At 39.5% G+C, this 27697-nt stretch overlaps 2 protein-coding genes across 7 annotated transcripts in view; one reads left to right on the forward strand and one right to left on the reverse strand.

The window, feature by feature from the left end:
- The first annotated feature begins 2784 nt into the window (after positions 1–2784).
- On the forward strand, positions 2785–13809 carry VPS37C (VPS37C subunit of ESCRT-I). Of its 3 annotated transcripts, none has more exons than XM_081939301.1 (6): positions 2785–2896; positions 3558–3634; positions 9107–9222; positions 9307–9478; positions 10341–10423; positions 11502–13809. In XM_081939301.1, exons 3-6 carry the CDS (start codon positions 9130–9132, stop codon positions 12252–12254), a joined length of 1101 nt encoding a protein of 366 aa, XP_081795427.1. In that variant the 5' UTR covers positions 2785–2896; positions 3558–3634; positions 9107–9129; the 3' UTR covers positions 12255–13809. The 3 variants fall into 3 exon arrangements, with proteins under 3 accessions (XP_081795427.1, XP_081795428.1, XP_081795429.1); XM_081939302.1 differs by having other exon boundaries at positions 2812–2909; XM_081939303.1 differs by lacking the exons at positions 2785–2896; positions 3558–3634 and adding an exon at positions 4532–4556.
- Positions 13202–27697, reverse strand: part of CD5 (CD5 molecule) — a 39179-nt gene continuing 24683 nt past the window's right edge. For all 4 annotated transcript variants that reach the window (XM_081939268.1, XM_081939267.1, XM_081939265.1 and 1 more), the window contains 4 exons: positions 26309–26434; positions 24602–24655; positions 22360–22470; positions 13202–19393 (listed from right to left, as the gene is read on the reverse strand). In XM_081939268.1, coding sequence (XP_081795394.1) covers positions 19305–19393; positions 22360–22470; positions 24602–24655; positions 26309–26434 — 380 coding nt within the window. In that variant the 3' untranslated portion in view covers positions 13202–19304. The remainder of the gene's footprint in view (positions 19394–22359; positions 22471–24601; positions 24656–26308; positions 26435–27697) is intronic.

Here is a 27697-nt window from a genome sequence, read left to right on the forward strand (position 1 = left end):
ATGCATGCATAAGAATGTAGGATCAGAACACAAAAAAATAATAAAAATAGAAATGCTAAATACGGTGGAGTGGGGGACAAGGCAAAGGCTCCATCACAAGCATGAGTCCCTTAAAAAGTCAATAGGGCATTTTCATGCTGTAGCTACAGGGGCTGTGTCACTGCGTTTATTTGGTTTGCCAGCTGTGCTTACATTCTGAGTTCTACGGTAGAATGAACTGACTCTTATCTCTAAGCTTCACTGCGCATGTCACACATTCCACATTTTTTCTTTCACTTTACTTTCTTTTGTTCGTCTGCCAAGGCAGACAGGAACTCTGCCAAAATGTAATCATTAACTTAGTAAGTTTTGTTTTATTTTTTTCTTTACAATAAAATGTTTTTCTTAGAATATATCTCGGGTTTATTTTGCTTATTTAAGAAGTATGCTTCAAGGAAATGCCACGATTCATACCTCATTAATTACAGGGCTCAATCTACCCCTAACAGGCTGAATCGCTTTTTTTTATCTATAAATAACATGTGTGTTATTTATCCTGTGTGGAAAATATGTCTATTAAATAAAGTGCTAAAGCATTTGAATATATTACAACAAAGTATAGTTTATTGGTATGCACGGACTTACAGGTTACTGAGTTCCTGGTCAAACAAATGTTGAACAGTGGGCAGGTCTACAGGGTTATAAATTATAAATCTTTATAAGAATTTATTATACAATCTTCATACAAAGAATGCTATATCAGAGTAGGTGAGGGTGCTGGCCTTACTGTGGCAGCCATTCTGGTGACTGTAAATGGTTATACTTCCAAACATGTCTCTCCCTCTGCTCTTCTGTTCTGATACTAGCACTAGTTATCATAAACAATTGTTGTTATGTTCAGCAAGTGCCTCTTTTTTACATTGCTAGAAAATACAACAGCCTGCTTTATTCCAAAGGTAGCTTTCTTTCAGAAGGCAACTGGAGTTTCTTTGATTGCTAGAAGACTTTTCGCTTCTCATCGAAGAAGCTTCTTCAGTTCTGACTGAATGATGTAGAATGGAAGGATTTATAGTCCTTGCAGCCATCTGGTCATTTCTTTCTGGTCATCTGGTCGTTGAAGCCATTCTCTCAGAAAGAGTGCGACTGCAAGGAATGGTACCTGTTCTTTGATAATGGCCTTGCAGGAATTTAGATCAAGGATGTAATACTCAAGAAAATGTCCAAGAACATAAATGAGCAAAATAAAGGGTTTTAAACAAAAACAGAACAAAAAACAAAAAAGGGAGTTTCTCTGGCTAAACTAGCTATATCAGAGCTACAATTTGAAGGATATGAATGATTCGCAAGCAAGGGTAGGCATGGGGGAGTAACTAGTAATAGCCATTTCCTTTTGTTATCTTATGCCTTTCATTTGTATGAATTATATCCTATTTCTTTTCTGCCTTTTACTTTGAAACGCAATTCCCTGTTGGGTATGGATGCGATATAGTACTAGCACTGAAGAAGGCACAGAAGAGGCTGTACTTCCTGAGAATACTAAGAAAGATAAATCTATCTCAGCATCTACTTCTGTCCTACTATCGCAGCACCATTGAGTGTGTCCTGACATGCGGCATTCTTGCATGGTATAGGAGCAGCTCTGCAGCGGACAAAAAAGCTCTACAGAGAATTATCAAAACTGTCCAGAATATCATCGGGCTCCAGCTACCCGCCCTGGACGATATCTTCGCATCTCGGTTTGAGGAAGTTGCATAACATTCTCAGAGACTCTTTCCATCCTGCTTACAATCTTTTTAGACTGTTGCTTTCTGGCAGAAGATACAGAACAATTCAAGCTAGGACCACACATCTTCTGAATAGTTTTTATCCCAGAGCTATACATACATCCCAGAGCTATACATACATCCCTGCGACCAATCCGCTCACAGAGAGGGTCTCCTCCAGGTACCTTCCGCTAAACAGTGCGGGCGGGCGGTACCTAGGAGTAGGGCCTTCTCTGTGATGGGCCCAACCCTCTGGAACGACCCCCCCCCCCGATATTAGAACCACCTCTGATCTCCGCTCCTTCCGCAAGAAACTCAAGACCCACCTGTTTCGAGTAGCTGGTCTGGCCTAATTATAATTATAATCGTAACCGTATTTAACATCTATCACTAACTTTCCTGGATGGCTTTTTAAATTTTATATTAGGGTTTTAAACGGGTTTTAAAATTGTTTTTAATTATTTAAATTGGTTTTGGGGTTTTATATACAGACAGTATGTGTGTGTTGGTTTTGTTCTATGTCTTGTTATTTTCTGTTGTTTTGATCATGAAACTCCCCTACGGGGAGAGGGGGCGGTCTATAAATTAAATAAACCTTAAACCTTATAATTGCACTCAGTAATGAACTAATGCAAAACTAGTTGGTCTGTTGTGTGGATGCTTGGGTGGTTCAGGAGACATATATATATGTCCGGAGTTTTGCAATGCAAATACCTTAACTCTACAGCAGCTAAAAATAAACAATGAGATCAGAATGCCATGAAATGCAAAAGGACTGTCTTTCACAAATCGTATCTTGGATGCAATACATATTTTTACATTGCATTTTAACATGCCTCTGTTTTTTTAAGACAAGAGATCCGCGGGACAGAGACCAATTTTCAAATTGTCTAATTCACAAAGCGGCTGAAAACAAAGGTTTCCCAATTCAAAGAGCGCCGGTTCGTTGGCTCTGTCAGCGGATTAAACCATCTCTTTTCCGGGTAATAAGAAGAACCCTTGAATCACTCCCCCCCTCCTCCACATGTTTATGGTAGTAACCTGAACGGACCATTGAGCGAACGCAATTTCCGGCTTTCTCCCGGAAACTTCACTTGACGGGTTTATAGGAGTTACGTTCCTCTGTTCTTCTTCCTTCTCCCGGCTTCTCCCAGGTACATCGTTAAGGTCAGAGAGGCGAATCGCTGAAAGCCTTTCTCGCGAGAAAAGCCCCCTTCCCGCTACGCCCTCCTCTTTGGAACGACGCTCTCAGCGGGTGGAGGGTCGCTGGGTGTCCGCGCGACGCCTCCCCCACCCCACGCACTTGGCAGTCCCGCGCGCATCAGCTGGCCAGGGGGGGAGGGTGGAGGGAAACAATGCATCCCTTCCAAGCGCCGCGCGTCCGTTGGGGAGGCTACCGGCGTTGGCTCCGCTCTGGAAGGCCCCACCCTTATGACGGCAGCCTCAGGCCTGAGTCCGGGGGGAACCCTTCGTAAGAGAGTCGGGTTTAAAATGAATCTCAATCTGGGGTCCTCCAGATGCAAGTCCCAAGATTGAGCGAGCTGACTGGGAATTATGGGGGTTGTAGTAGATTGCTGTAATGCAGCAAGGTTGGGGCAAGGCTGTATCAGTGACCAAACAGGTTCCAAGGTAAATGTTTAATTCACATTAAAAAAGGGGTGGGTGATTGTGTTCTTTTAAGTGTATTAATAAGCTTGGGAGAGGTGTGCCAGTTGTTTTATTGTACTGTAATTTGTCACTAAAATTATAGTGAAAGAGTGAGTATAATACTATGCTTAGTTTGTGATAAGTTCTGTTGTCTTTTATCTCATGCAGCATCAAATTTATCTGCCCTTCATCCCCTGTTGGACCCCAAGTGGGCGCTTGAGATTTGGCAGTGGCACCATTCTGAGGTATTTGTGTTTGCTTCACGTATCTTTCGGAGTATAAAGGGCAACTTCCATGGAAATTAAAGTTTTGTAGATGCCATTTTTTTTCTACTGGTACTTGATAACTGACTCCTCTTCTTTTGCTATTCTCAAATGTACCATAAAAGTTATTCCCAGTTTTATAATTTTCAAAATTATACGGTGACAGACGTATCAGTAGAAAATACTGACTTGTAGAAGGGATTCATCTGACACAACGGAAATATATTTTGCACAGGAAATGATTTCACAGGCTCCTCTTTTCCAATTAGACAATTCCTTTTTGGGGTCAAGGGCATTGATAAATAGGAGTAAATGGTCCTGTACTTGTATCATTATATATGAGAAAGCGCTGTCCCGATTTAATCCTATCTTTAATTTCTATTTTCATTTTTTATATTTTTATGTTTGGTGGGTTTTCACTTTTATTCTTTTTATGGAATTTTATAACAGGAAAAATTTACCTGATTTGTGTTCTATGTAAGCCTTCAAAAGTCTTTTCATTGCAGTGGGCTAACTGTGATTAATAGTTAAATATCATACAAGAAGATCTGGGGATCTTAGCTAAATATTTATTCAACAAAGAACTAAAAGAACTATTTCTGACTTACACATTTTCCTGAAAATATTAATTATATTATGCATGAACAAGTCGTCAGAAAGCGCACTTTCATTTTCAAGTTATATGTGAAGCATTTTATTTGTTACTCATAAACTTAAAGTAAGAATTAGTGTTCAATAAAGAGAGAACAACCCAATTATTCCTTATATTATCTCCTTAGCCAGAGAATATTTAGTATTCACTTTGGGAACTATGGAAACAAATAGAAACTTAGCTTTTTATTTTCCAGATACTGATGGTGACTCTTCAGAAACAAGTCTGTGAAACATTTTGTTTGAATCAAAGGTAGAACAATCAGTAGCAGAGCGTAAGATGCTCTCTCTGTGTGTGTGTGTGTGTGACTTTAATAGCTATTTAATATATATCTCAATTTAACTCCAATATCTCCAGCTCATATATATTATCTATCTATCATCCATCCATCCATCCATCCATCCATCCATCCATCCATCCATCCATCCATCCATCCATCCATCCATCTATCTATCTATCTATCTATCTATCTATCTATCGTCTAGTTTACAAGAGCTTGAGATGTTGGAGTTAAATAAAAGAGACTAAAGTATATGTGATCCATTATTATATTTCCTTGCTATTTTAAAAGATATTTTAGCTGTAATAGAATTATCTTTCTATAGTTAGTTTTCTTTCCTTGTGCCATTTCCTTTTGAAATTAATGCTTCATAATAAGGATTTTGATTGCCAAAATAATTTATATACAAGCAGTCCTCAACCTATGGCTGATTGTTAGTGACTGTACAAAGTTATGATGGACTTCAAAAAAGTTACTTATGACTTACCGTTGAAGTTAGAACTGCCATATACATATGCCCCATTCTATGATCATGTTATCACATTTGAGTGCTTGGCAACTGGCTCACATTTATGACCAGTATCAATGTCCTTCAGGCATGTGACCATGGTTTGCAATGTTTTTTGCTAGTTTAGAAAATGACTATAAATGCCTATTGGATATTTTGGATTTGCTTAACAACCAAATGGTTCACTTAACAGCCACAGTGACTTGCTTTATGATTCATAAAATCAAGTCCAGTCACGTGGTGCCTTGGCTTATAATCACAATGATTTATGACTAAAATTCCATAAGTGATCATAAGTTGAGGACTACCTGTATTTCCTGAAGAGGAAAGTTACATTTTTAGGAATATTATGCATTTGTTAGAGATATATTTCCTCTTTTCTCAAAGAGCTTAAGTTAGTCTATATACCTCTCTCATTTACCCCCATCCTGTGAGGTATTTTTTACCAGAAGCCCTGGCTCTATGGTATTGTTGTGATCCACCAGCGGCCTGCAGAGCTGGCAGCAGAGTCGGACTGAGCAGGTGGGGGAGGAACATGAGCCAGTCCTGGAGTCTGGGTTAGGCTCAGATGAGGGCTCTGCATCAGAGGCAGAGAGGGGGCCAGGACCATCTGGGAGTTATGTGCTGCCTCCAGAGTCTCCAGAGTCGGACATCAGCGAGGCAGAGGAACAGGGGGGACCTGTTCCCAGTGCGTGCATGCGCAGAATGGAAGAACAGTTAAGACAAAAGGGAAAACTCAGGAATAAGGCTTGGAGATGATTAGCCCCTCCCATAAGACATAAAGGATGAGCAAAGGCACATGAGCCTTTGCAGGAAGCAACTTTGTTCATTCTGCGTTTTGACTGTGCTCCGTGTGGCCTTGCAAAGCTAATTGGCAGTTAGGTCTTTAGCAGTGTTTCAAGGGAGATAAAGGTGAATGCTTAGCAGCCTTATCCTGAAAGACTTTGGCAGACTTCTGTCAGACTCTTTACAAACTATTTGTGACTCAGTACGGGCTGTGAATGACCATAATTCACAGCCATTGAAATAAAAAGAGGGTTTTGGGGACTAAGCATGTGCTTTGTACTGTCTCAGGAAGCCTAGGTCAGAACAGGTATTCAATCATGGATCTTCATGATAATCATACAAATAGTCATCGACCTATGATGGGAACCAGGAAGTCTTATTATTAAGCAATGCAGTCTTAAACTGCAACCACTTTGCTTAGCAACAGCAATCCAGGCAGTCCTGGTTGCCATTGTTAAGTGATTACCCTGGTTGTTAGATGAGGCAACTTCTTGCTGGCTTCCCACAATCAAATCAGTGAGGAAGCTGGCAGGAGATTGTAAACTCGAGACTGCTGGGTGGGACAGGGAGCGAGGAGATATGGGGGAGAGTCAGGGAGAGTACACAAGGTCCTCAAAACTGACTGGATTTTCAGTCTTCTGAAGTCTCTGGAGCTGAAAATCCTCGTTGGCTGAAAATTCTGCTTGAATTTTGGCATGGAGTATTTTCAGCCAGCTCCCTGAGTTGAGAGGAAGTCCTTTCAACTCAGGGGGATGGTTGAAAATGCTCCATGTAAAATCCTGCTTAGGCTTCAGCATAACGTTTTTCAAGCTAATTCCCAGAGATGAGAGGAAGAACTCTTGGCAGGCAGTAGCAGCTTGCAACCTTCCCTGCTGGCTTCCCTGTTGACTTTCTAGCAACTAGTCATAAACGCAGACAGGTTGCCAAGTGCCCAGATTGCAATTGTGATGGTGTGTATGTGTTTGTTTGTTTTTCTTCATTGGCTATAACTTCACGTCGGTAAGTCCCTTCATTCAGCACTTTCGTAACTTTGAATGGTTGCTGATCGAATAGTCAGAAGTTGAAGACTTACATATATGTGGCTGTGAGGAAAGCTGCTTAAAAAACTGTGGAAACAATAAGAAGACACTTGGTTTGCAAAATCTGTTTACATATTGCAAACTTCAAATTATCTGGCCCTAGTGGATCACAAAAGACCACTTTGTCCAGGATCAGTCACAATTGGAAACTCCATTAGTTGCTTCAGTATAATTTTTATTGTACAAAGAAGTTGCTTATGTGATTATTAAACCATTATAATAAGGTTTGGAAAGATGTTGCAATGACATTAAAGAACTGATAACATATCAATGGGGAAAATAGTAGAAAGTAACAAGAAATCGAAGAATGTATTCTGATTTCTGCTGAAAAAACTAAGACTGGTTGTCTGTCTTGACTTACCTTTGTGCCTCAGTGAGTAATAATAATGAATCAAAAATCTCTTTTAACTGTTAGGATGTTCTTTGAAGCCATAATTGTCAAAAGGGAATTATTTTGAACAGGAAAGTGTTATTTAATGGCAATAATTTTGTACATGTACAATTGTGCAATAAACAAGGAAGTTCATCAAAAAAGATACAGAATTTTCTTTGCTCTAAAAATGAAACCAAAAGGATTCTGCACAAGAGAAGATTAATTAAAGATTAAAAAACATTGAAAGAAAAGGACGTATTACATATACAGATATTTATCCTAATCATTAAAGTTTTACTATATTTCTGAACAACTGGTTTTCTTATTTCTGCTTTTTTACCCTTAGCTTTGGTTGCCAAGGTTGTAATGTTATATTGAGCCAAAAGCCGAAAACCTCCTGCTGCACAGGAATGTTATAAATTCTTAAACTGATCTTATTTGCTCAGTTAACAGGCTGGTGGATTAAGATGGCAAAATTCAAAAGGAGATTATTGTGTGAAATCCCCTTCCTGTCCTTCAGTCATTACATTTTCTGTCTAGCCACCATACAATCTATAAAGCTGCATAAACCATTACTGGATAGTTATTGGGTATTCTTCCTGAAACATACAGTAACTTGAAGCAGAGATTATTTAGAATATTTTAGTTCACCTTAATGCCTTTTCATTTCTCCCTGTTACTTAGTTTTTGGAAGGTTTATATATATATATATATTCCTTGCTCATCTTTGGTCACACAAAGAATGCTGTACAATATTCCCATTATTAGTGATAGGTGCTGGAGAGATTATATTTAATTGTGTCTGTCTTGCCTTTTGTGGAGGTTTAAACAGTTAATTAAAGGTGGCTAAATTGTGAATGAAACCAGGCCTGCAATAGTCCTAATTAAAAACAGAAGGCTGGATATGATGATGTTGGAGGGGAAGGAAACAGATAACTGAAATTTGTTTGTCATCTTTCCCTGGTGTGAATGAAGACAACGTTACTCATACATTAGTAAAGGGGTGTGTGTGTGTGTGTGTGTGTGTGTGTGTATATATTTGTTTTCGTAGATTTTCACGGGTGTAGGTATGCTGGTTTTGTTGTCCCCCCACCAAGACTTACAGAAAGACGGCAGCTCCGTTCACATTTTAAGCCCACGCTTGAAGATGGCAGGTGAGATCCTGCCGAAATGTTGCAAAGACAATCTCAACCTTACACAGGAAAAGACCCAAATACAACAAAACCAGCATGCATATATATATATATATATATATATGTATATGTATATGTATATGTATATGTATATGTAAAGGTCAGGCTATGATTTACAATATTTTCTTTCTCATTTCTACTGTAGATGTAACAAAACTGCATAATCTGCAATGTTGTTTGTTTGGGGCTCTTCTGCAGTGCTTTGGCAAAGAGCCCAAGGATCACTATAGTTCATGTATGCCAATGAATTATCCTTTCTTGTATCTATCTCCAGTTGTTTTGGTCCTTCTTTTAAAATGGATAAACAGTAGTTTGTATGATATATTTACCTACATATACAGTACTTATAAAGAATGTATACCTTATTGGATAGAACCTTCTTTATTGGTCTGGCACTTATATGTAAAGTTACTCTTCACATGAATATGCAAAAGTGGAGAAAGGATGAGTAATTATGCTAACCTCTGATATATTTTTTGTCTGTGAATAGGGCTTACCTAAACTGAAAATTATCCTGCAACCAAATATGCTTGGATGATGATATGAAGATAGTAATCATCTTCTTTTTCTCTTAATCCCAAAGGAATTGAGGAATCCTCCCAAAAGATGGAGACCTTCAGAGACAAGACTGTAGATGAATTGAAAGAACTGCAGGAAAACTTGGAAGAGATTGAACGGTTGGCATTGGAGTCGGATGAGGTAATCATTGATAAACATGGAAGTTATTGAAGAGAGAAACCATTTTTAAATGAACTACATCTGCCTAACATTTCATTCATTCAGGTCCAGAATGTACAGTTGCAAAGGGAGATGGCTCTAGCCACAAATCGTAGTCTTGCGGAGCAAAACCTGAAGTTCCAGGATCCCCTGGAAACAGGACGTTCAAATCTCTCCGACAGATATCAAGATCTACAAAAATTGATAGAGCGATGCCAGGAGCAGAAGTCAAAGCTGGGTAAATTTTCAGATGGCTGTGGCTGATAGGGATAGAGGTGGAATAGAATTAGACAATAGATTTCATCTAGCCAAGATTTTTTTTTTTTTGCATTTCTTTCATCTTAGTCTTGGGGCATAGAATGGCAAGAGGGTATGGTTGACATCGCCTCATCTGGATGCATTTGTTGACACCTCCCAGTGGTCAAGCCTGCACAGCATTATAGTGTCAGTGACCATCTGGTTACTCAAAAACTGCACTTGTAATAGAGTTTTGGTTTTAATTGATCACCTCACAGAGAGGGACTCCTCCGGGTGCTGTCCACTAGGCAGTGCCAGCGGGCGATGCCCAGGAGCAGGGCCTTCTCCGTGATGGGCCCGACCCTCTGGAATGACCTCCCCCCCGATATCAGAATAACCACCGATCTCTGCTCCTTCCGTAAGAAGCTTAAACCCCACCTGTTCAATGTAGCCGGCCTGGCCTAATCCCAGCTTAGTCCCTCAAGTCTGTATTTTAAATTTTTAGGGGTGGGTTTTAGGTTGTTTTTAATTTTTATCACTTTGTACAGCCTATTGTTTAATTCGATTTTATGGGAATTTAAGGGTATTTATTTTTGTATACGGTTTTTAATGAGATGTCTGTACACCGCCCCGAGTCCCTTCGGGGAGAGGGGGCGGTCTATAAATCAAATAAACTTAAACTTAAACTTCCCTTCTTCCTTCTTGGTTATGGGTTCAGATTCCATGACACTAGCTCTTAAAGCAACATAATTCTTTTAGAAGTTGGTAGCCTCCATGTAAGGACCAGGTGCTTGCATTGAAATTAAAAGAAGAAGAGAGATGTCTTTTTGTTTAATTTTTAGTGTCTATTTTTTTTTTCTCAGAGCAATTCTCAGCAGCAACAAAGCCTGATACCCTGTTAAATCTTCTAAAGGTAGAAGGACTCAAAATTGAAGAAGAATCTGAGGTTAGTCTGTTATTTAAATTCCAGAGGGAATAAATTATTTTAATTGTTTTTATTGACAGAAATTAAACTTTAAAAGTCAATCTAGCTGAGATTTCCCACATTTTGTCCTTGTTATATAACACAAGCAAATACCTGTGATCTTTATATGGCCCTTAAATACATCCCTTATTTACCCTTGAAATTGGTATCCATTACATCTGAAAATTTCACTGGGCTGGTGATGAAAAAAATGAAGTATATTTCCTCAACTTCTTCTCCTTGGATCTGATAGGTATTTTCTTTGCAATAAATCAGTATTTTCTACCAACTTTTGATCCTTCACTATGTCCATAGCATCTAACTAGTTTTCAAGTAAATTCGGTGAAGCATCAAAAGGAAGTGTTTAAATCTGTTATCTCATCTCAGCATTTCATCTATTTTGAGGGATTGTTTCACCTAAGCAAAGTTTTGCTTGGGAGTCTAATTGAGGTTAATCACCTAAGCATGAGTGGAGTGCAGACTAAAATATAGCAGGAATGGGTTCTCTGCGTTATTTAAGAATGAAAGGAAATTTACAGAACTTGCATCTTTTACTTAAATTCTTCATGTGTTTAACTTAAGTCTCAAGCTTCTTACTTTTACTTTGGAGAAGAATAATCATTAGTTTTTTCTTGCATTATCCTACAATTTTCAGGAGATTTTAAATAGCTTGGATAAGGAAGTCTTATCATCAGAATACAGTACATTAGAATACAGTAGTCCTTGGGGTCTGATGGTAATTGGGGCTGGCATTTCTGTTGCTAAGCAATGCCACACCATTTTAGCTTGGAAGACACTTAGCCGAGCAGCTTGTGACCTTCTCTGCTGGCTTCCCCATTGGCTTTGCTTATGGGAGCCTGCAGGGAAGACCACAAAGTAAGCACAAGCTGGTGCCCAGATCATCATCACGTGGCCATGAGGATGCTGGGACAGCTGAAACTTTGAAGCCTAATTGTAAATACCACTTCCTGCAACTTTGAACGGTCACCAAATAAATGATTGTTATCTGTTCCCTTTGATGCAGAGGGAAGCATTGTTTACATTTTTTTTTTCATTCCAGATGATGGCTGAAAAGTTTCTGGAGGGGGAGTTGCCTTTGGAGACATTTCTTGAGCAGTTTTCTACTATGAGGAAATTATCTCATCTACGACGTGTAAAAGTGGAAAAACTTCAAGAAGTGCTGCAAAAATCTCAGGCCTTGCCAGAGCCAGCAAATGATAATGAATTTAACCACCAGCCTCCTTCCCATGTACCTTCTGGACCTATAAATCAGCAGCCACAGAAGCATTCAGCTGGGGAATCAGCCTTTCCTTTACCTTATGGTCTATCTCCTTGTGTTCCAACAGGCCCTTCAGCTTATGGGACTCTCCAGCCAGGCTCCTTTGGAGGAGCACCAATTACAGTGGGACACGTTGCTTCCTCTCAACCAAGTGCCCAGCCCACATTTCCATATCAACCATCCTCAGGTCCCGGATACCCATCTGTTCCTTCAAGTAATCCAGTATCCCAGCCTCAGACAGGTGATCTGGCTTCATCCGGGTACTCTTGGTCTCCATCCAGAACATCATCTTCTGGACCAGGGTATCCACAGCCTTCTCTCAGGGCTCCATCAGTAGCACCAGGATTTCCTCAGCCTATGCAGCCTCCCTATTTTCCATCAGGAGGAAGACCATATTGTCCTTACCCCACTCAACCTTCAGCGGCTAGCTTCCCTGTTCCCTCTCAGCCTCCATATCCTCCAGGTTCAGCTCCATCTTTTGGGTATCTGCCACCACCTCTTCCCCCTCGGGGCCATACTTGGTCTGGATATTAGACCAGCTTTCCAGGCAGTATTTTATATGGTAGCTGATGAAATGGTGTCTTGCTAGCTAATGAACCCCAAGATGAAAATTGGGGAGGGGTGTCCTGAGAAACATATAGACATAAGCATTACACTGATGGAATAAATGATGGAATAATACTGTTAAGAGCTGCAAAGGAAGGCCGTCATTTGATGGTTCTGTTTGTAAGTATAGGTAGGCAGCCTTAATGGAATCAGTATTGACCAGACATTCAGTTCAAGCCATAGTATAAAATACATACAAAGACCCAGAGCTCTTATCGTGGCACTGTGCTTGCTAAGCTCTTTAAGGAAGACTTAATTGACAGCAACCTGGATCTGGTTTTGTGTGGGGGCATGTGTGTGTGTGTGTGTGTGTGTGTGTAGTTTTCTAATTTAGTATATTAGAATATATTAAAAAGTTCGATATACCTATATTCTTACAAAGAATCTGATTGAGAAATCAGTTAAGCCTTTCTGATGTAAAACATGCTTTCTAAAGAAGTCTAAAGTTTCTCCTGGCATTAGGACGTACCTCCTTGATAGGAATGGTATGTTTGCTAACTCCACAAAGAAAAAGAAAAGAAAAAAAGAAAGAAAGAAGAAAGAAAGAAAGAAAGAAAGAAAGAAAGAAAGAAAGAAAGAAAGAAAGAAAGAAAGAAAGAAAGTCAGTCAGTCTTCACATGCTCGTAGCTACAGCACATGCTCCAAACAATTGCTGCTGGATGTTCCCATACGGAAGCTTTGGAGAACCCTTGTCAGTCTAAGGGAGCATGTTTCTTCATAGAACTGCATTAACAACAATGGATGAGGCCAGCACCAAAGGCCAAAACTATTCTGCTCAGTTATGCTCATTGTCCACCCATTTTGCAATTTGTGACAAGAGCTTCCACAAAGTCCACAAGGTGCTTCTCTCATCCCACACTGCAATTTTTTTTAAAAAAAAAATCTGCCATTGTTTGGATTCTCCTTTTCTTCCATAACACTTAAATACCTTGCACTTTTTTGATTTCATACCATGAAGCAAGACTTGCCATGACTTCTTCAGTCCATATGTAGCGTATGGACAATTGCTCTTATGATTTTATTTGACCTTGGCATTGCTTGGCAGTTGGCTAGCATTATAGACTAATAGAAAGCCAAATCACTATGCATTTTTTATATTGGAGAATAAATGAAGTAATGTCCTATCTACATTATTGAGTGTGACAACCTTCTCAGGAATTTGGATTTGTCGCTTCCATCATATCCAGATCCATTTCTTTAATAATCTTTTAATTTTACAGAGAATGTAGGAAACGGAGGCATTTCCCTTCTTTTTGCTCATTGTTCCACTTTGGTTGAGAAGAAGAAACACTGGCTGTCAATTAATAGAATACAGGAGATGTAATGGAAAACAAAATGGTTTTGCTAAGCACTTTATCCACTTGCTTGTCTGTAATTTATTTTTTAAAAATGAACAATAGATTTGACTGACTTTTAGGCTTGATGGAAGAAATTGCATATATGTAATTGATTATGGTAATAAAAATTGATGAACTGCATAGAATTGTGCGGCTATGGATTTTGGAAATGAGGCTGCAGTTAATTTATACTTGAAATTTTGCAACATGTTCTCCTTGATCTATATTGTATCAATAAGGCTCTTCATTTTAATCTCACAGGTTCAAAACTCTTGTACTAGCTGACCTTTAGTTTTCTTAAAGATATATTTTTGTGACCATATCCTCCCTATAGACCAATAGATTTACCTCATCTCCAATTCTTTTGACATTGAAGCATCTCTAAATTTTAATTTTCATGATTCATTTCTTCATCTTTTATTCTGTTATTGTCTCTCCATTCTCTTTATATCCTTTTCAATATACATTACTGCTGAGCCAATAATAATTTAAATTATCATTTAACACTAGCTTTTCCCAACGTTAATCTAATATGTAATAACTTCATATCTATATATATCCATGACATGACTCATTCTAGCTAAGCAACCGCATAAAGTGTAGAAAGGAATAAGAAATGGAGGGGGGGGGGGAGAGAGACAGGAGATAGAAAAGGAAAAAGCTGTAATTTACATGAAAACTGCTCATTAGACTTCTCCAAATCTTTCTATCCTTGCATTTTTGGTTCCACTGTTCCCATTCATCTCTTCATAGGCAGCTTTTTTCTTTTTACATTACATATTCTCACATCCGTTTATTTGGACCATCAACTTCCTCTTCAGCTTCTCATTTTTTTTCTTTGTATATTTGATATTTGATTCTCATTCTCCATAAATAACTACATCACACCAAACCATTTCATAATGCTCACTTTTGCATTCAGTCCAAATGCACTCAACAACCCTCAGTATTGACAATATTTTCCTTTGCTGCATATACTTAAGTACCGTACCCCATTCTAGCTGCAACCAAGTTCTTAATCTTTTGTACATTACTTTTCAGAACTAAGAACTTGTGGCATCTTATAATCTAATAAACATTGACCGCAAATCATTCAGGTGTTTAGTCAACAAATAATATGGATGACATGCCAAACACCCCCCTCCCCTTACTCCCAAATAATTCACCTATTAAGGTCACCACAAACATTCCACAAATGTCTATAAACATTAAGCAATCATATCTTTTCCAATATTTTTATCATAATTTTTGACTCCTACATTTTGACGGTACTGGTAATGCAAGAAGATTCTATGGTATAATTTCAACTCATGTCAACTTAATTGGTGTAATTCCAAGTCTAATGTTTTCTTCCCTAGTAAAAAATGTACGCTCTTAACTAATTGGTTGGTCAAACCATCAGAAGCTTTTGCAATATCATCAAAGTCTAAAAGTCTGGGAGTAGTATATCTTATCATTTAGTTATTTATGGGCTAGAATTTATACCCTCGTAAATCTGCAATAAACATAAAATATGTGAGTCCTACATCACCTATAAAGGCATTTTTTTATTATTATGATATACCGAACCTTTCTTTGGGTTCTTTATGGAATGCATCATAAATATATCAATTTGTCACTTACTTTATATATGTATATTTTTTCTTCTTTTTGCAGGAGGGGGGGGGGAAATACAGTGAAGTCCAAAAGTCCTTAGATTTTGTTGGTTTTTTACAATAATTTTCTAGAGGAGCTAGGATCGTAGAAATCATTTCATTACACTTCCAGAAAAGGCCATTATATTTCCATTACTTTGAGGAAAGTACCATTTCACAGTCACATGATGGTTTAGATTATTATAATAGACTTTACATTTGCAAAATGCTTTGTTCGGGATTCCAAAAATTCTTTTTCAAGAGGTAACTGGACTTTCTTTTTTTTTCTTTTAAGGCATTTCACTCCTTATCCAAGAAGCTTCTTCAGTTCCAGTTTAACCAGGGATTTTTGCTTTGAATTACTTTAATTTTCATTATTGTTAAGTATTGTATCATCATTAGCTACATTAAGCAAATCATAGGGAGAATCTTTTCCACTAAAGCTGCTAATGATTATTTAATTGATTTAGTCACCACCTGACTTTTCACACCACTCTGGGTGGCTCACAATATAGCAAAACAGACTTTATAAATAACACTGTACAAGATAAGTAGCCAGCTATTTCATCTTGTTTATTTAACCCAACTAATACAAAGTGCAGGCCACAAAGGGTATCTGTCTACCCTAATTCAAGGCCTGGTAGAATAGCCAGGTTGTTAGTTGCCACTTCAAACTTGCACTTCGCAATTATTAGTATCAACTACCATGAACCCTTTGGGGGGGGGGACAGGAGGGGAGGGGATATGCTTTGAGGGAAACAAAACTTCAAGATGGGCTTCAAGGACAATCGGCTGGCAATGGAATGCAGCTGCATACCAAACCCACGCCTGAAGTGATGGTTCTAAAAACATCTTCTTTAAATTTGATTGGAGATGGGCGCCCAGTGATGGGAGGCAACTAAAGGAGGGAAAAATTAGACTTGGGGATTTTGGTGCATGATTTTCAGTTCTGGCTATGCATTGCTGCAATTCATTTGACTTCTAGTAAACTATACCTTTCTCAATAAATGGGGAGGATTAAGGATCGTTCTTATTTAGAGGTTCAAGCTGAGGCAGGTCTGACAGGTCTTAAAAGCCTTCTAGACTGCTAATGGAGTAGAACCACACTGATTTCAGGCACTATGGCAAGAGAAGATGCCACTCTTTAATAGGCAAGTGCTAACCCATTCAACTGTATGGAGATTCTCAGTCATCCAGGTCATGGTTGTCCCAAAGGTCTTCTTCAAGAGGCAACTGGACTTTCAGTTTTTTCTGTGAAAATGTTTCGCTTCTCATCCAAGAAGCTTATTCAGCTATGACTGGATAGAAAGATTTATATTCCTTGTAGACAGCTGGTCAGTTGCATTCTTCTACAGAGTTGTTGAGGCCACCTGGAGGTTTATCTGTGTTTCAGGATCACCTGAATAGTGCACTTGGCTGAGGAGCCTTCTTGGAACTATTGAAAGGACTGTGTTGTGGACTCAAGATAGATGTCGTATCTCTTCCCTTCTGTTGAGAGAGGGCTGTTCAATTTTCACATAGATGGTCTCTTTGACCCCTCTTTCAAACCAGCAGTCCCCTCTGTCCAAAATGTGGACTTCGCTGCCTTCAAAAAAGTGGCCTTTGTCTCTTAAATGCAGACGGACTGCTGAACCTTGTCCTGATGGGTTTGTTTTCCTATGTTGTGCCATGCGTTTATGAACTGGTTGTTTTATTTCCCCAATGTACAGATCTGCATATGACTCACTGCATTGTACTGTATATACTATGTTGCTCAGTTTGTGTCAGGGTATTTTATCCTTGGGATGGACAAACTTCTGCCTTAGTGTATTCTTGGGTTTGAAGTGTGCATGTAAGTTGTGTTAGCTGAAGAGCCTCCTGAGCTTTTCCGATATTCCTGCAATGTATGGAATGATAACATTGCTTTATTTATTTTTCTCTTTGTTGTCTGTTATGGTGAAGCTCCTGTAGGGTCTTTTTTGAGATTTGATGAAGGCCCACTTGGGATAACTACATGTTTTGAGGGCTTCCTTGATGTGTTTTAGTTCTTTTTCTTTTACATCTTTGCTGATAATGTTACCTAGTTTGGTGATGAAACATCGATAAGTCAACCACAAAGCTCAGAGAGCACAAAGGACCCCACAATTCAACCCCATGCGCCAAAGAGATTATCTTCTATTGGTAACACATTTTATTAAAAGATATAAGCTTTTGTAAGCTGCAAACCATCAGAAGAAAAAGTATATAGCTGTATCTGTGCATATGGTTATTTCAGATGATAGCTCAAGAAAGCAAAAACATGGAGGCCATGTATTAACTACTGCACAAAGAATGAGCTTCTGTATCATTAAAAAACCGTTCCCTTCCAAATGTAGAACTGACTATAGAACTGATTGAAAATGTTTGATACAATCATTTGACCCACCAAAAATATATTAAATGGTTGGAGAGGCTACCTCCCTTTCTCCCTTTCTTAACATCAGACCTCTGAAATGTACAGCAATTTAAATAGATGAATAACACAGCATTAATTAATATTAGAAATCAGTTGTGAACCAGATGTGAAAATTGGAACTATGGACCAACTTTTTGCAGTCACAAATGTCAATAATCAAATAAAGAATGGCTGTCATCTATGCTACGTAAATGTTGCTGTCAAAGTCTCGACAGACCCCCTAATTAATGAGCTTTGTGAGTTGACAGTTGATTGCAGTAGTTCCCCCCCCCGTCCCCCCACCATTCAAATTAAACTGGTGTTACTTGAAGACAATTCAGTAGATCTAACAATTACTAAAGCTCTCACAAATTAGTTTCAATATTTATTTAATTGCAACATATTTGTAACACAAAGACTTACAATCTTTTTACAAGCATATGTAGATTCTGTACACCCTAAAAAGGGAACATTGATTTAAATGCTCTGGGCCAAGAGACGTATGTTATTTGAACTTTCCAGCTGAATAATATTAACTCTTCTGATTTACTCTTAATTCAGTAAGTTGATCAACCGTGTATCCACATTTCTGTACATATGGCTTCTTCATATATACTGTATCTTCTTGAAATTTTAATTGACACATAAATCTTTGTTATTTGACTTGCCAGTGATCGTCTAGCCTTATTTTGGGTGGTCAAGTAGGAGGATGTTATCCCTACAAGTGGTCTATAATCCAAATTGCTTTTCAGTGACTGAAATTGGGAGATTTCTATTTCTATCAGTGTATCTTTGATGGGTTGATACTTATAGGAATTGAAATGTAATATAACTGGCTGGGAAAAACATGTTAATGCTCAGTGTATGGGTAAGTTGGTGGACTGGTTTTGTTATCACTGTGGAGGTAGAGAAAATGTACATGTTCCAGAACAAGTGCATTTTGTGTTGGACAATAAAATTCTTCCTCCCATAAACTGTTTTTATTTTTACTGAACTTTCTGTACCTGCAAAGGAGAATATAAGCTCCATGAATTATTTCAAAGTGTACTATAATTAATATAATTAAAGACATGTTTTGTTTTCAGATGCCAAGTTTTGTCTTCCACATATGTCTAACAAATACATATATTTTTTTTTAGAATTTTAGTACAAAAAAAAAAAAGGAAAGGAAAGGAAAAAGAGAAAAAGTCAACTCATTTTTAAAGCAAAGTATTAAACTTTGACCCTAGGGAAAACGATTAATCCATCTTTTCGTTTTGTTGATAAAGAATCAACTCATAATCTAAGGGAAAAACTCATCTATCCAAGATCTATATTACAAATATTACAAGTCCCTGGAATTTACTATTCATTGAAAGAATATTCCATTATTAGATTTGTATTGGTTCTTTGGCTCAGAAGCTTAAACCACACATATTGGATTCCCCTCCAATTTCCCCCCACAACCACCCCATGAGGCTGTTTAAGCCTGAGAGAGAGTGACTGGCCTGAAGTCATCCAGTGAGCTGAGGGTGGAGTAAGGATCACTTCAATGCCACCTTAAGCACCATACTGCAGGTGAACAGAAAGGAGTGTCATCCATACTTCGCAGAGTTTACAGCTTCTGCGCGGAACATAAGTCATAATCACTGTCAGAGGAATTATCCAAAGGGCTGGAAGATCTGTTGGTTGCCCCTTCCAAAGCTGGAACATGCAGGAGAAAAAGCAAACAAACCAACAATCCTCAGCATGGAATCACATATGAAGCACCAATTGGTGCCAATAGGTTACCCTTCCTATATGACTGAAATATTTGCATCAAAATGATTTCCCTTAGAGCTACAAAAATGGTTAAAGCAACAAAGATGATTAGAGGGCTGGAAACTAAAACATATGAAGAATGGTTGCAGGAATTGGGGATGTATTGTATTGTATTGTATGTCTAGTCTAATGAAAAGGAGGACTGGGGTGACATGGTGTTCCAATGTTCCAATATTTGAGGGGCTACCACAAAGAAGAGGGTATCAACCTGTTTTCAAAGCACCAAAGGAAAGAAAACAAAAAATGGATGGAAACTAATCAAGAAGGGAAGCAACCTAGAACTATGGAGAGCTGTGCGAAATATAACAAAAAATAAACTATGAAGAAAGATATTATTTATGGACACTAGGTGGAGCGCGTGGCAAGTTATAGAAAGATGCACCCAGAGGATTTTGCTTCAACACAAACAGTTGGTTTATCTTTGCCAGGTAAGGTTGTCTCCCAAGTCCAATCTGATGCCTGGTGACTCAAATCTTTGTCATTTTCTTAGAATGGTACCGAAGAGGATTGTCATTGCCTTTTTTCAGAATGCTTTTCCCAATCTGACTTAGAGCTCTGGATTTTCCAAGGGGCAATCAATCCAAATATTGGCCAGGTACTGGCTTATTAATATTATCCCATAGGTTTAACTGTACACCCACTATGCACAGGTAGTCCTTGTTTAGTGACTACTTTGTACTGTGACTTGCAGTCATGATGAAAAAGTGAGTTTGTAACCAGTCCTGACATTTATGATCTTTGCTGGTCTATAAAGCAGAGGTGGGCTGTTCCTGGTACAGCCGAACTGGTATTGTGTTTCCCCGAAAATATGACATGTCCTCATAATACAGCCATGCCACATTTTTCTGGTGAGCAAAAATATAAGCCCCCCCCATATAAGCCCCCTGGACAACCCCCACTTCCGGCCAGGCAGAGCGCCACTCACCAACCTAGCACTATCCTGAAGGTGCCAAGCCGGGCTGGGATGGTGGCGGCCGCTCGAACTGCCGATGGCGAACAGCCGCTCACGCAACCCCCCCTGTCCAGCCATGCAGAGCACCATTCACTGGCATTTGGAAGGCGCCAAGCTGCGGGAGTCGGCCAGCAGCGAACAGGCACTCACGTGGCTTGGCGATACCCCTAGGTCAGTGAATGGCGCTGTGCCCGGCTGCAAAGGGGGTTTGCCGGATGGCTGCTCATGAGCGTGGTCACTTCATGGCTGTTGTATTGTGCTGCTGCGACAGCGCAACACAGCTATTTGCCCATGAGGCTGTGCCCGGCGCTTTGGGGGCCCGCTTGCAAGAGAGCAGCCGCCTGGCAACCCCAAAACAATAAACCCTCCCCCCATAATAAGGCCCAAGCCATATTTTGTGAGTAAAAAGAAAATAAGACCCTGTCGTATTTTCGGGGAAACATGGTAGTGGCAGCAGCAGAAGGCTCCGCCCTCCACCCACCTGCCTGGACATTTTTGCGCATGTGCAGAAGCTTCTGTGCATGTTCAGAAGTATTGCGTGTGCATGAGCAAACTGGTAGAAAACTGGTTAGCAACCCACCACTGCTATAAAGCAAAGAAAACTAAAAATGTGAAACACGGTTGCAGTTTCACTTAGTGACTGTTTTAGAACTAGTTGCTGATCCAATTGTGATTGCTAAATTAGATCTCTCTCTCTCTCTCTCTCTCGGCTATCTATCTATCTATCTATCTATCTATCTATCTATCTATCTATCTATCTATCATCTATCTATCTATCTATCTATCTATCTATCTATCATCTATCTACGTTCATTGTCATCATCATCATCATCATCATCATCATCATCATCATCATCATCTACTATCTCCCCCCCTCTCTCTCATATCTAATCTGTTCTTTCATAGGATCACAAATAATAACCAAAATTACAGTTCTAATGGCCTTATAGGTTACATAAAACATTTGCCTTCTCTTATGTCTGTTACTGTGATTACTTGTAAGAATCAGATTTTAAATATGGCACGGACCAATATTAACATCAGTACAGTTTTTGATTTTGTGCAAACATGGAAAACTACCCATTCATAATTTGTTCACAAAGAAGAATCACAAACAGAAGATTTGTACTGGCATAAAGAGAATTGATTAGTTTACTTCATCTGGATGAGTGGTGGATTCTTATCGGTTTGGACCGGTTTGGTAGAACCAATAGTGGTTTGGCGGCCTGGGTCGCTGGAACTGGCAGCGACCCAGGCTTGGTACGCCCCCGGAACCAGTTCTCCGGGTGGCGCCGTGGGCGGTGCCATCTTGTTTTTTTTGTTCTGCACATGTGCAGAACAATTTTTATGATATTGTGCATGTGTGCGCAGCGCACATCAAGCACAGGCAAGTTACAGCAGGCGCATGAGTGAACCATCAGTAGCAGCTGCCGGAAACTATGCCTGATCTGGATCCATCACAAAATATAGATTATTGAGAAACTGGCCCTCCATTAGGATATTGCTGAAAACACAGAAAAAAATTACACAAAAATTAGTGTCCTGATCTGATATGAGGTACCTGAATATAACTTATGAATCAATTGCCCACAGTGGAGATAAAATAATATATACTCCTAGCCTGGTATAAAACTGGACATTAGCATGGGTCAAGATGCTCTGCCTGTTTAGATCAATGATTTGGCTGGCACAGCTACAAATAATTGGACTCCAATATATGGGGAAAGAAAGGAATCAAACTGAGATGAAGTCATCACCATATTTAGTAGATTTACTATCGGATCTGTCCATCTGATCTGTTGTGAGACTAAGATGCCTTGCCTCAACATCTTTGGACCAATGATACATATTTTTTAAGAAGTGACACCCACTTTTAGTTTAAGCAAGAAAACGTTACCTGCATAGGGTGAGAGATAAGTTTTCTTGGAGGCTTTGTTCTCCTCTTCCTGAACAATTGGGTTTTCAATATGTGACTGGAAGGCAGTGGAGCTCTTGCGATGGAATGAAACTAAAGAAAAACATAATATGGCCTTACTTTCTATATATTGAATCCCGCTCATGTTACCATTTTGTTTCTTAGCTCCAATTCTTCATTCACTTGAGGAAACACGTTTCCTGACTTTTGTGACCTGTTGAAATTAAAATTATACTTGTAGGGAAAAGCCCTGATAGAGCGGTGCTCTTTATGACACCTTTTAAAAACAGAGTATTATCCTGGAGCTGCCACATTCAAAAGAGTTTATTGAAAGAAATAATGTCCGTGCTCTTGTACATCCAATGTTATTAAGAACCGTGGTGCCCCAGTGGTTAGAATGCAGTACTGCAGGCTACTTCTGCTGAATGCCGGCTGCCAGCAGCTCGGCAGTTTGAGTCTCACTGGCTCAAGGTTGACTCAGCCTTCCATCCTTCCGAAGCTGGCAAAATGAGGGCCCAGATTGTTGGGGGCAATATGCTGACTCTGCAAACTGCTTAGAGAGGGATGCAAAGCAATCGGCAGTTTGAGTCTCACTGGCTCAAGGTTGACTCAGCCTTCCATCCTTCCGAAGCTGGCAAAATGAGGGCCCAGATTGTTGGGGGCAATATGCTGACTCTGCAAACTGCTTAGAGAGGGATGCAAAGCACTGTGAAGCGGTATATAAGTCTAAGTGCTACTGCTATTGCTACATGCTAATGCCAACCACATATTCTTAAACAGTTCTAGTTCAACAAAACACATGCTTTTCTGGCTCAGCCTCTGAAATCACGTTCAACAGCACCCCGAATTCTGTGCACACATCTTTCAGTGCAAAAATGTGCACACACCCCTCTTCTTTTTAAAATGGAAGTCACTTGCACTTCCATCCCAGGATCAAAAGCCCCCTCAGTGGTGCGGAAGAAGAGAGTGGTTTCAAATAAGTGCTCACACATCCTGATTAAGGCCTTTCATTGCTGCTACTCACTATTCCAAAATTAAAGATTAGGATTACAGTCACATAGTTAACATTATGTCCAGTCTGGTTCTTCAAAGGGTTTCTTGGCTGGATATCAGCAAAAGCAGAAAATCTGCACTGCAGTCTTCATTGGGCTGCCAAGCTACTTCCCGCCTCTAGAGGGAGCCAAATCATTTATTTGGGAGAGGGTCTGGACAATAACTGAACAGTACATATTTATTATTCCACCCACGTGTTTCATTGAAATTGTGATTATGACACCAGATCTCTGTCCATAATCAGAAGAGGCATTTGTGGCATTTACATTAGAATCCTCATGTTTGCCAGGAAACAAACGACATTAGTCTTGCCTGGAATTCTTTTGCAGTTTCTCTCTGCCATATGTTTCGAGTTCAATAATGTTGCATCCCTTGCAAAGACAGTGAGACTTTAAAAGGGGTGGCTGCTTTTCTTCCTCTTGTGAGGAATTTGAAACAGAGTGTTTTGGGAGCAGAATATTGACCAGGACCCAGCAGATCTGTCTGCGAATGTCAACTTTAGTTGTAAAATATATGGCCCAATCATAAATAACAGGGTGCTATTTAAGAGTACATTTAGAAGAGAATTATCACTCTTCCCTTAGAGGCTAGAATTATAGGATGACAGTCTCTTTAAGCAGCCTGTAACTCACAGATATCAGTCAATGTCTGATGAGTCTGACAAGTGTGAAGATCTGATCTCCTCCATCTTGATTTATTCAGGCAGATGGAAGATAAAGTTATGATTGGGGTGGCATCAGTTTTCCCATCATCCAACAGGATTGTGCTTTATATTTAATTATGTAGATGGAGATACTGTAAGATTGCCCATCTACTTTCCCTGAAGAGAGACTCGCTTTGGGATGGAGGGCAACTATTTCGCTCTTTATTCTGCTTGTCAAATGGATTAAAAGTCCCACTATCCCAAAGTAAGCAGTGGTTATTCTTATAACCCCCTCCAAAGTGTATTGATCGAAAGATAGGATTGGCCCCTACTTTTCTGATATCAAATCCTGCTAGGATCACCAATCTGAGCACTTATATCCATTTATAATGAGAACATAAAACCTGCATCTGCAAAAGTGCATATTCCGTGTCCCCGTATACGTTAAGAGGCATGCAAATGCCTACTTCCTTTGACTTACAGGAGAAATTAGACTGTGGATTCTTTGCTTTGCAGGTGATTTCTTACCATTTTGGTTCACCCCACTTGGGCCAATCCATTGTTGCTGCCTCTTCTTGGAATCTGCAGAGAAAGAAGGGACATGGGATTGATGTTATAACCAGGTAGGGCATAAATATCCTTCCTCCCAGTTCCAGGAATATAATCCTTATTACTTAATAACCATAAGCTTTTAGTGTGTGAAGCAGGCACTGTGCATTAAGTGGCATTGGATACCTACAATGCCTACAGGTTCATAGGAGCACCTTGACTGAGTGGAACACAACTGTGGACAAGGAATTTATGGATGAGTTTGCATGACTTGATCACTCAAGTTGAGGAGGATGGAAAATGGTTACATAACAGAATCAAACTACATGCTTTCCATTCCTGGGTATGCAGGAAGTCCGTTTTTTTTAAAAAAGAAGATAGTAAAGTAATAGACTCATTGCCAGTACAGTTATCCCAATCTAGCTTTTTATATCTTTTTAGATAGATTTGCTTTTGACCTCAGTAATGACTTATTAAGCAGCTGACTATCACTGCTCAGCATAAATTCACTCTACTCTTTGCTGCAGGAACCTTTTAAACCTCCTCTGGATGGCCTTTAAAATTATCTTTTAAACAGCAGTAATCACTTCCAACCCAGACATAATTAAAATAATAGTAAAATACTCTGAAGTGAAATGTTGTAATATTAAGGAGTCACTGATATTTTGAAGTGATTAATGGCTGTAATCAGAAAGATCCTGTTTATTTTTTTTAGTAGAGCTGTATGCTTGCATGCTAATAAAAAGCATGAAGAACGTCCCCCATTCATTGTTATTAACTACATTCCAAATATTGTGATGAATAGAAAGTATTTTATAAAATCATTTCAAATGCAGGTAGTATACTCAGGCTGTCAATATTCCCAGAAGGTTTTGAACATGCATAGTATCCTTCCAGCAGTGTTGAAAAAAAAAGCTATAATTCCATAATAGAAGAACTACTAATTAGTGCCAGGTACTGCTAGGAAACATCTGAATAGCCACCATAATTTTTTTTTGACCTGCTGAGAAACAGGGGAGATGGAAACAATAAGCAGAGACAAAATGGGCAGTATCCAAGCTTCATTATTTGCTTACAGATGTTTCATTAACCACCTAGGTAACATCATTCCCCCTCCCCCCCAAAAAGGATTAGTTATGTCATCCAGTGGGGTAATCAAATGTCTGCAAGCAAACTACCAAGCTCAGAGAGTTCACAGTTCAGTTCTGAGCTACATATATTTTATTTTATTGAGAGTACATCTAAACCTGGAGGGAATCTGATGCAGGGATTAACATCTTTGATATTAATGGGGTTTATTTTCAAGACATTTCTAGATGGCAGAAGGTAAAATTTAAATAAAGGCATATGGACAAAAATACACCATGCAAACTGGTGCCATCAGGGTACCTAAAAAAGAAAGGGGTACGTGTGCATAGAGTTGAGTGGAGAGTGCAATATAGCATACAGTGGCCCTAGAATGAAATGTGAGAATCAGAAAATTCCTAGTGCAATCAATGGAGCTCCTAAGCCAGTTTCTTCAGCCCGACCTACCATTCTCTGAAAAAAAAGCATGTTATCATGCTTTTTTTCTGGATTTCCACACATTTTTTTCACATGGTTGTAAGAGCACACACAAACACACAAAACTGAAGCCCAAAACAGACTCTGACAATCTCTTTATATCAGCAATATGTTCTTACTTACATTTTTTCATAACTTTTTTGTAGGTAGGAAGAGCGCAGATACTTAGAAGAACGGCAATAAGAACAAGACCAAGCAGGATTCCTAAGACAGTCTCTGAACTGGATTTCTGGGACTTCACATCTTGATCTGGAGAAACAGAAAATCCTATAGATTATGGACTTTTCCTGTCAGCTAGGATTTCTACTTCCCAACGTGTTGAAAATGTGCTGAAGACTTGATGATTATTTGCAGTTCTATTTGGTTATCAAGATGCTATGAAAACAAGCATATCTATAGGTTTGTGAATCTAAAACTTGGAAAGAATCATCTACCAATTACTGATCTTCGCAGTCTGGATGGCTAAGAACTGATTTAGAAGCCTTCCACTGTCCTTTAAATTCCCAATGCTGGCATACTGGCAGTTCTATTGTGACAGGATTTCCAAAAGGATGACATGGGGGGAGGCCAGCATGGATCAAGTCTCCTTTCAAAAGGATTATAGGATTTAAGCACAGAGTGCAATACATTGTCCCTGCAGAAGTTACATTTCCTGCCATGAAACATTTCCTTGCCCACAAATACGATGTGACACAGAAATACTGAAATTGCTTATTGTTAGATATTAACATATATCGGGATAAGTCTTCCCTCTGGTCCGCTCCTACAGCGGGAAACAGGTACTCCTCTGATTGGTCGAAAGGCGTGCCCCATCCCTATAAAAGGGGAACCCTCCGACCACAGAGCAAGCTGGATCACTACTACTACTAATAAATGAGCTGTTAAGTTACTTCGTGTCCGTAGTCTGTCTCTCGTTGCCCAGATCAAACATTGGCGACGAAGGTGGGATTGAGAGACAGATAGGACGAAGAACGCTACCTCAAGAATCTCCGGATTTGATCCAGTCCAGGAATTCGGCAGAAATTCCGGCAGCCATCTCAGATCACCGCAGCGCGGCAAATTCAAACTGAGAAGATGGCGATGCATGCTCCCCCCGCTCCTTTCGACCCAGCAAACGACGAATGGGAAGCCTTCATGATTCGCTTCGAGTGTTTCCTCGAAGCAAATGAGTACACGGGGGTCACCGATGCAAGGAAGAAAAACATTTTCCTCGGCTACTGCGGAAAGGAAGTCTTCAATACAGCCAGAGACCTCTCCGCGCCTACTCCAATACAAGCAGTATCATGGGCGACGCTGAAACAGACTTTGCAAACGCATTACGCGCCAAAACCTTCCCGCCATGTCTGCCGCAAGGAATTCAACATGAGGACTCAGAAGGCGGGAGAATCCATTAATCAATATGTTGCAGCTCTACGAAGAATCGCAGCCCACTGCGAATACAGGGACTTGGAAGAGCATATCTTAGAGCAATTCATCTGTGGGATAAGAGACATTTCGTTGCAAAAGAAGCTG

Source organism: Natrix helvetica (genome assembly GCF_964273705.1).
Source record: "Natrix helvetica genome assembly, chromosome: 1".
In the NCBI taxonomy this organism is placed as follows: domain Eukaryota; kingdom Metazoa; phylum Chordata; class Lepidosauria; order Squamata; family Natricidae; genus Natrix; species Natrix helvetica.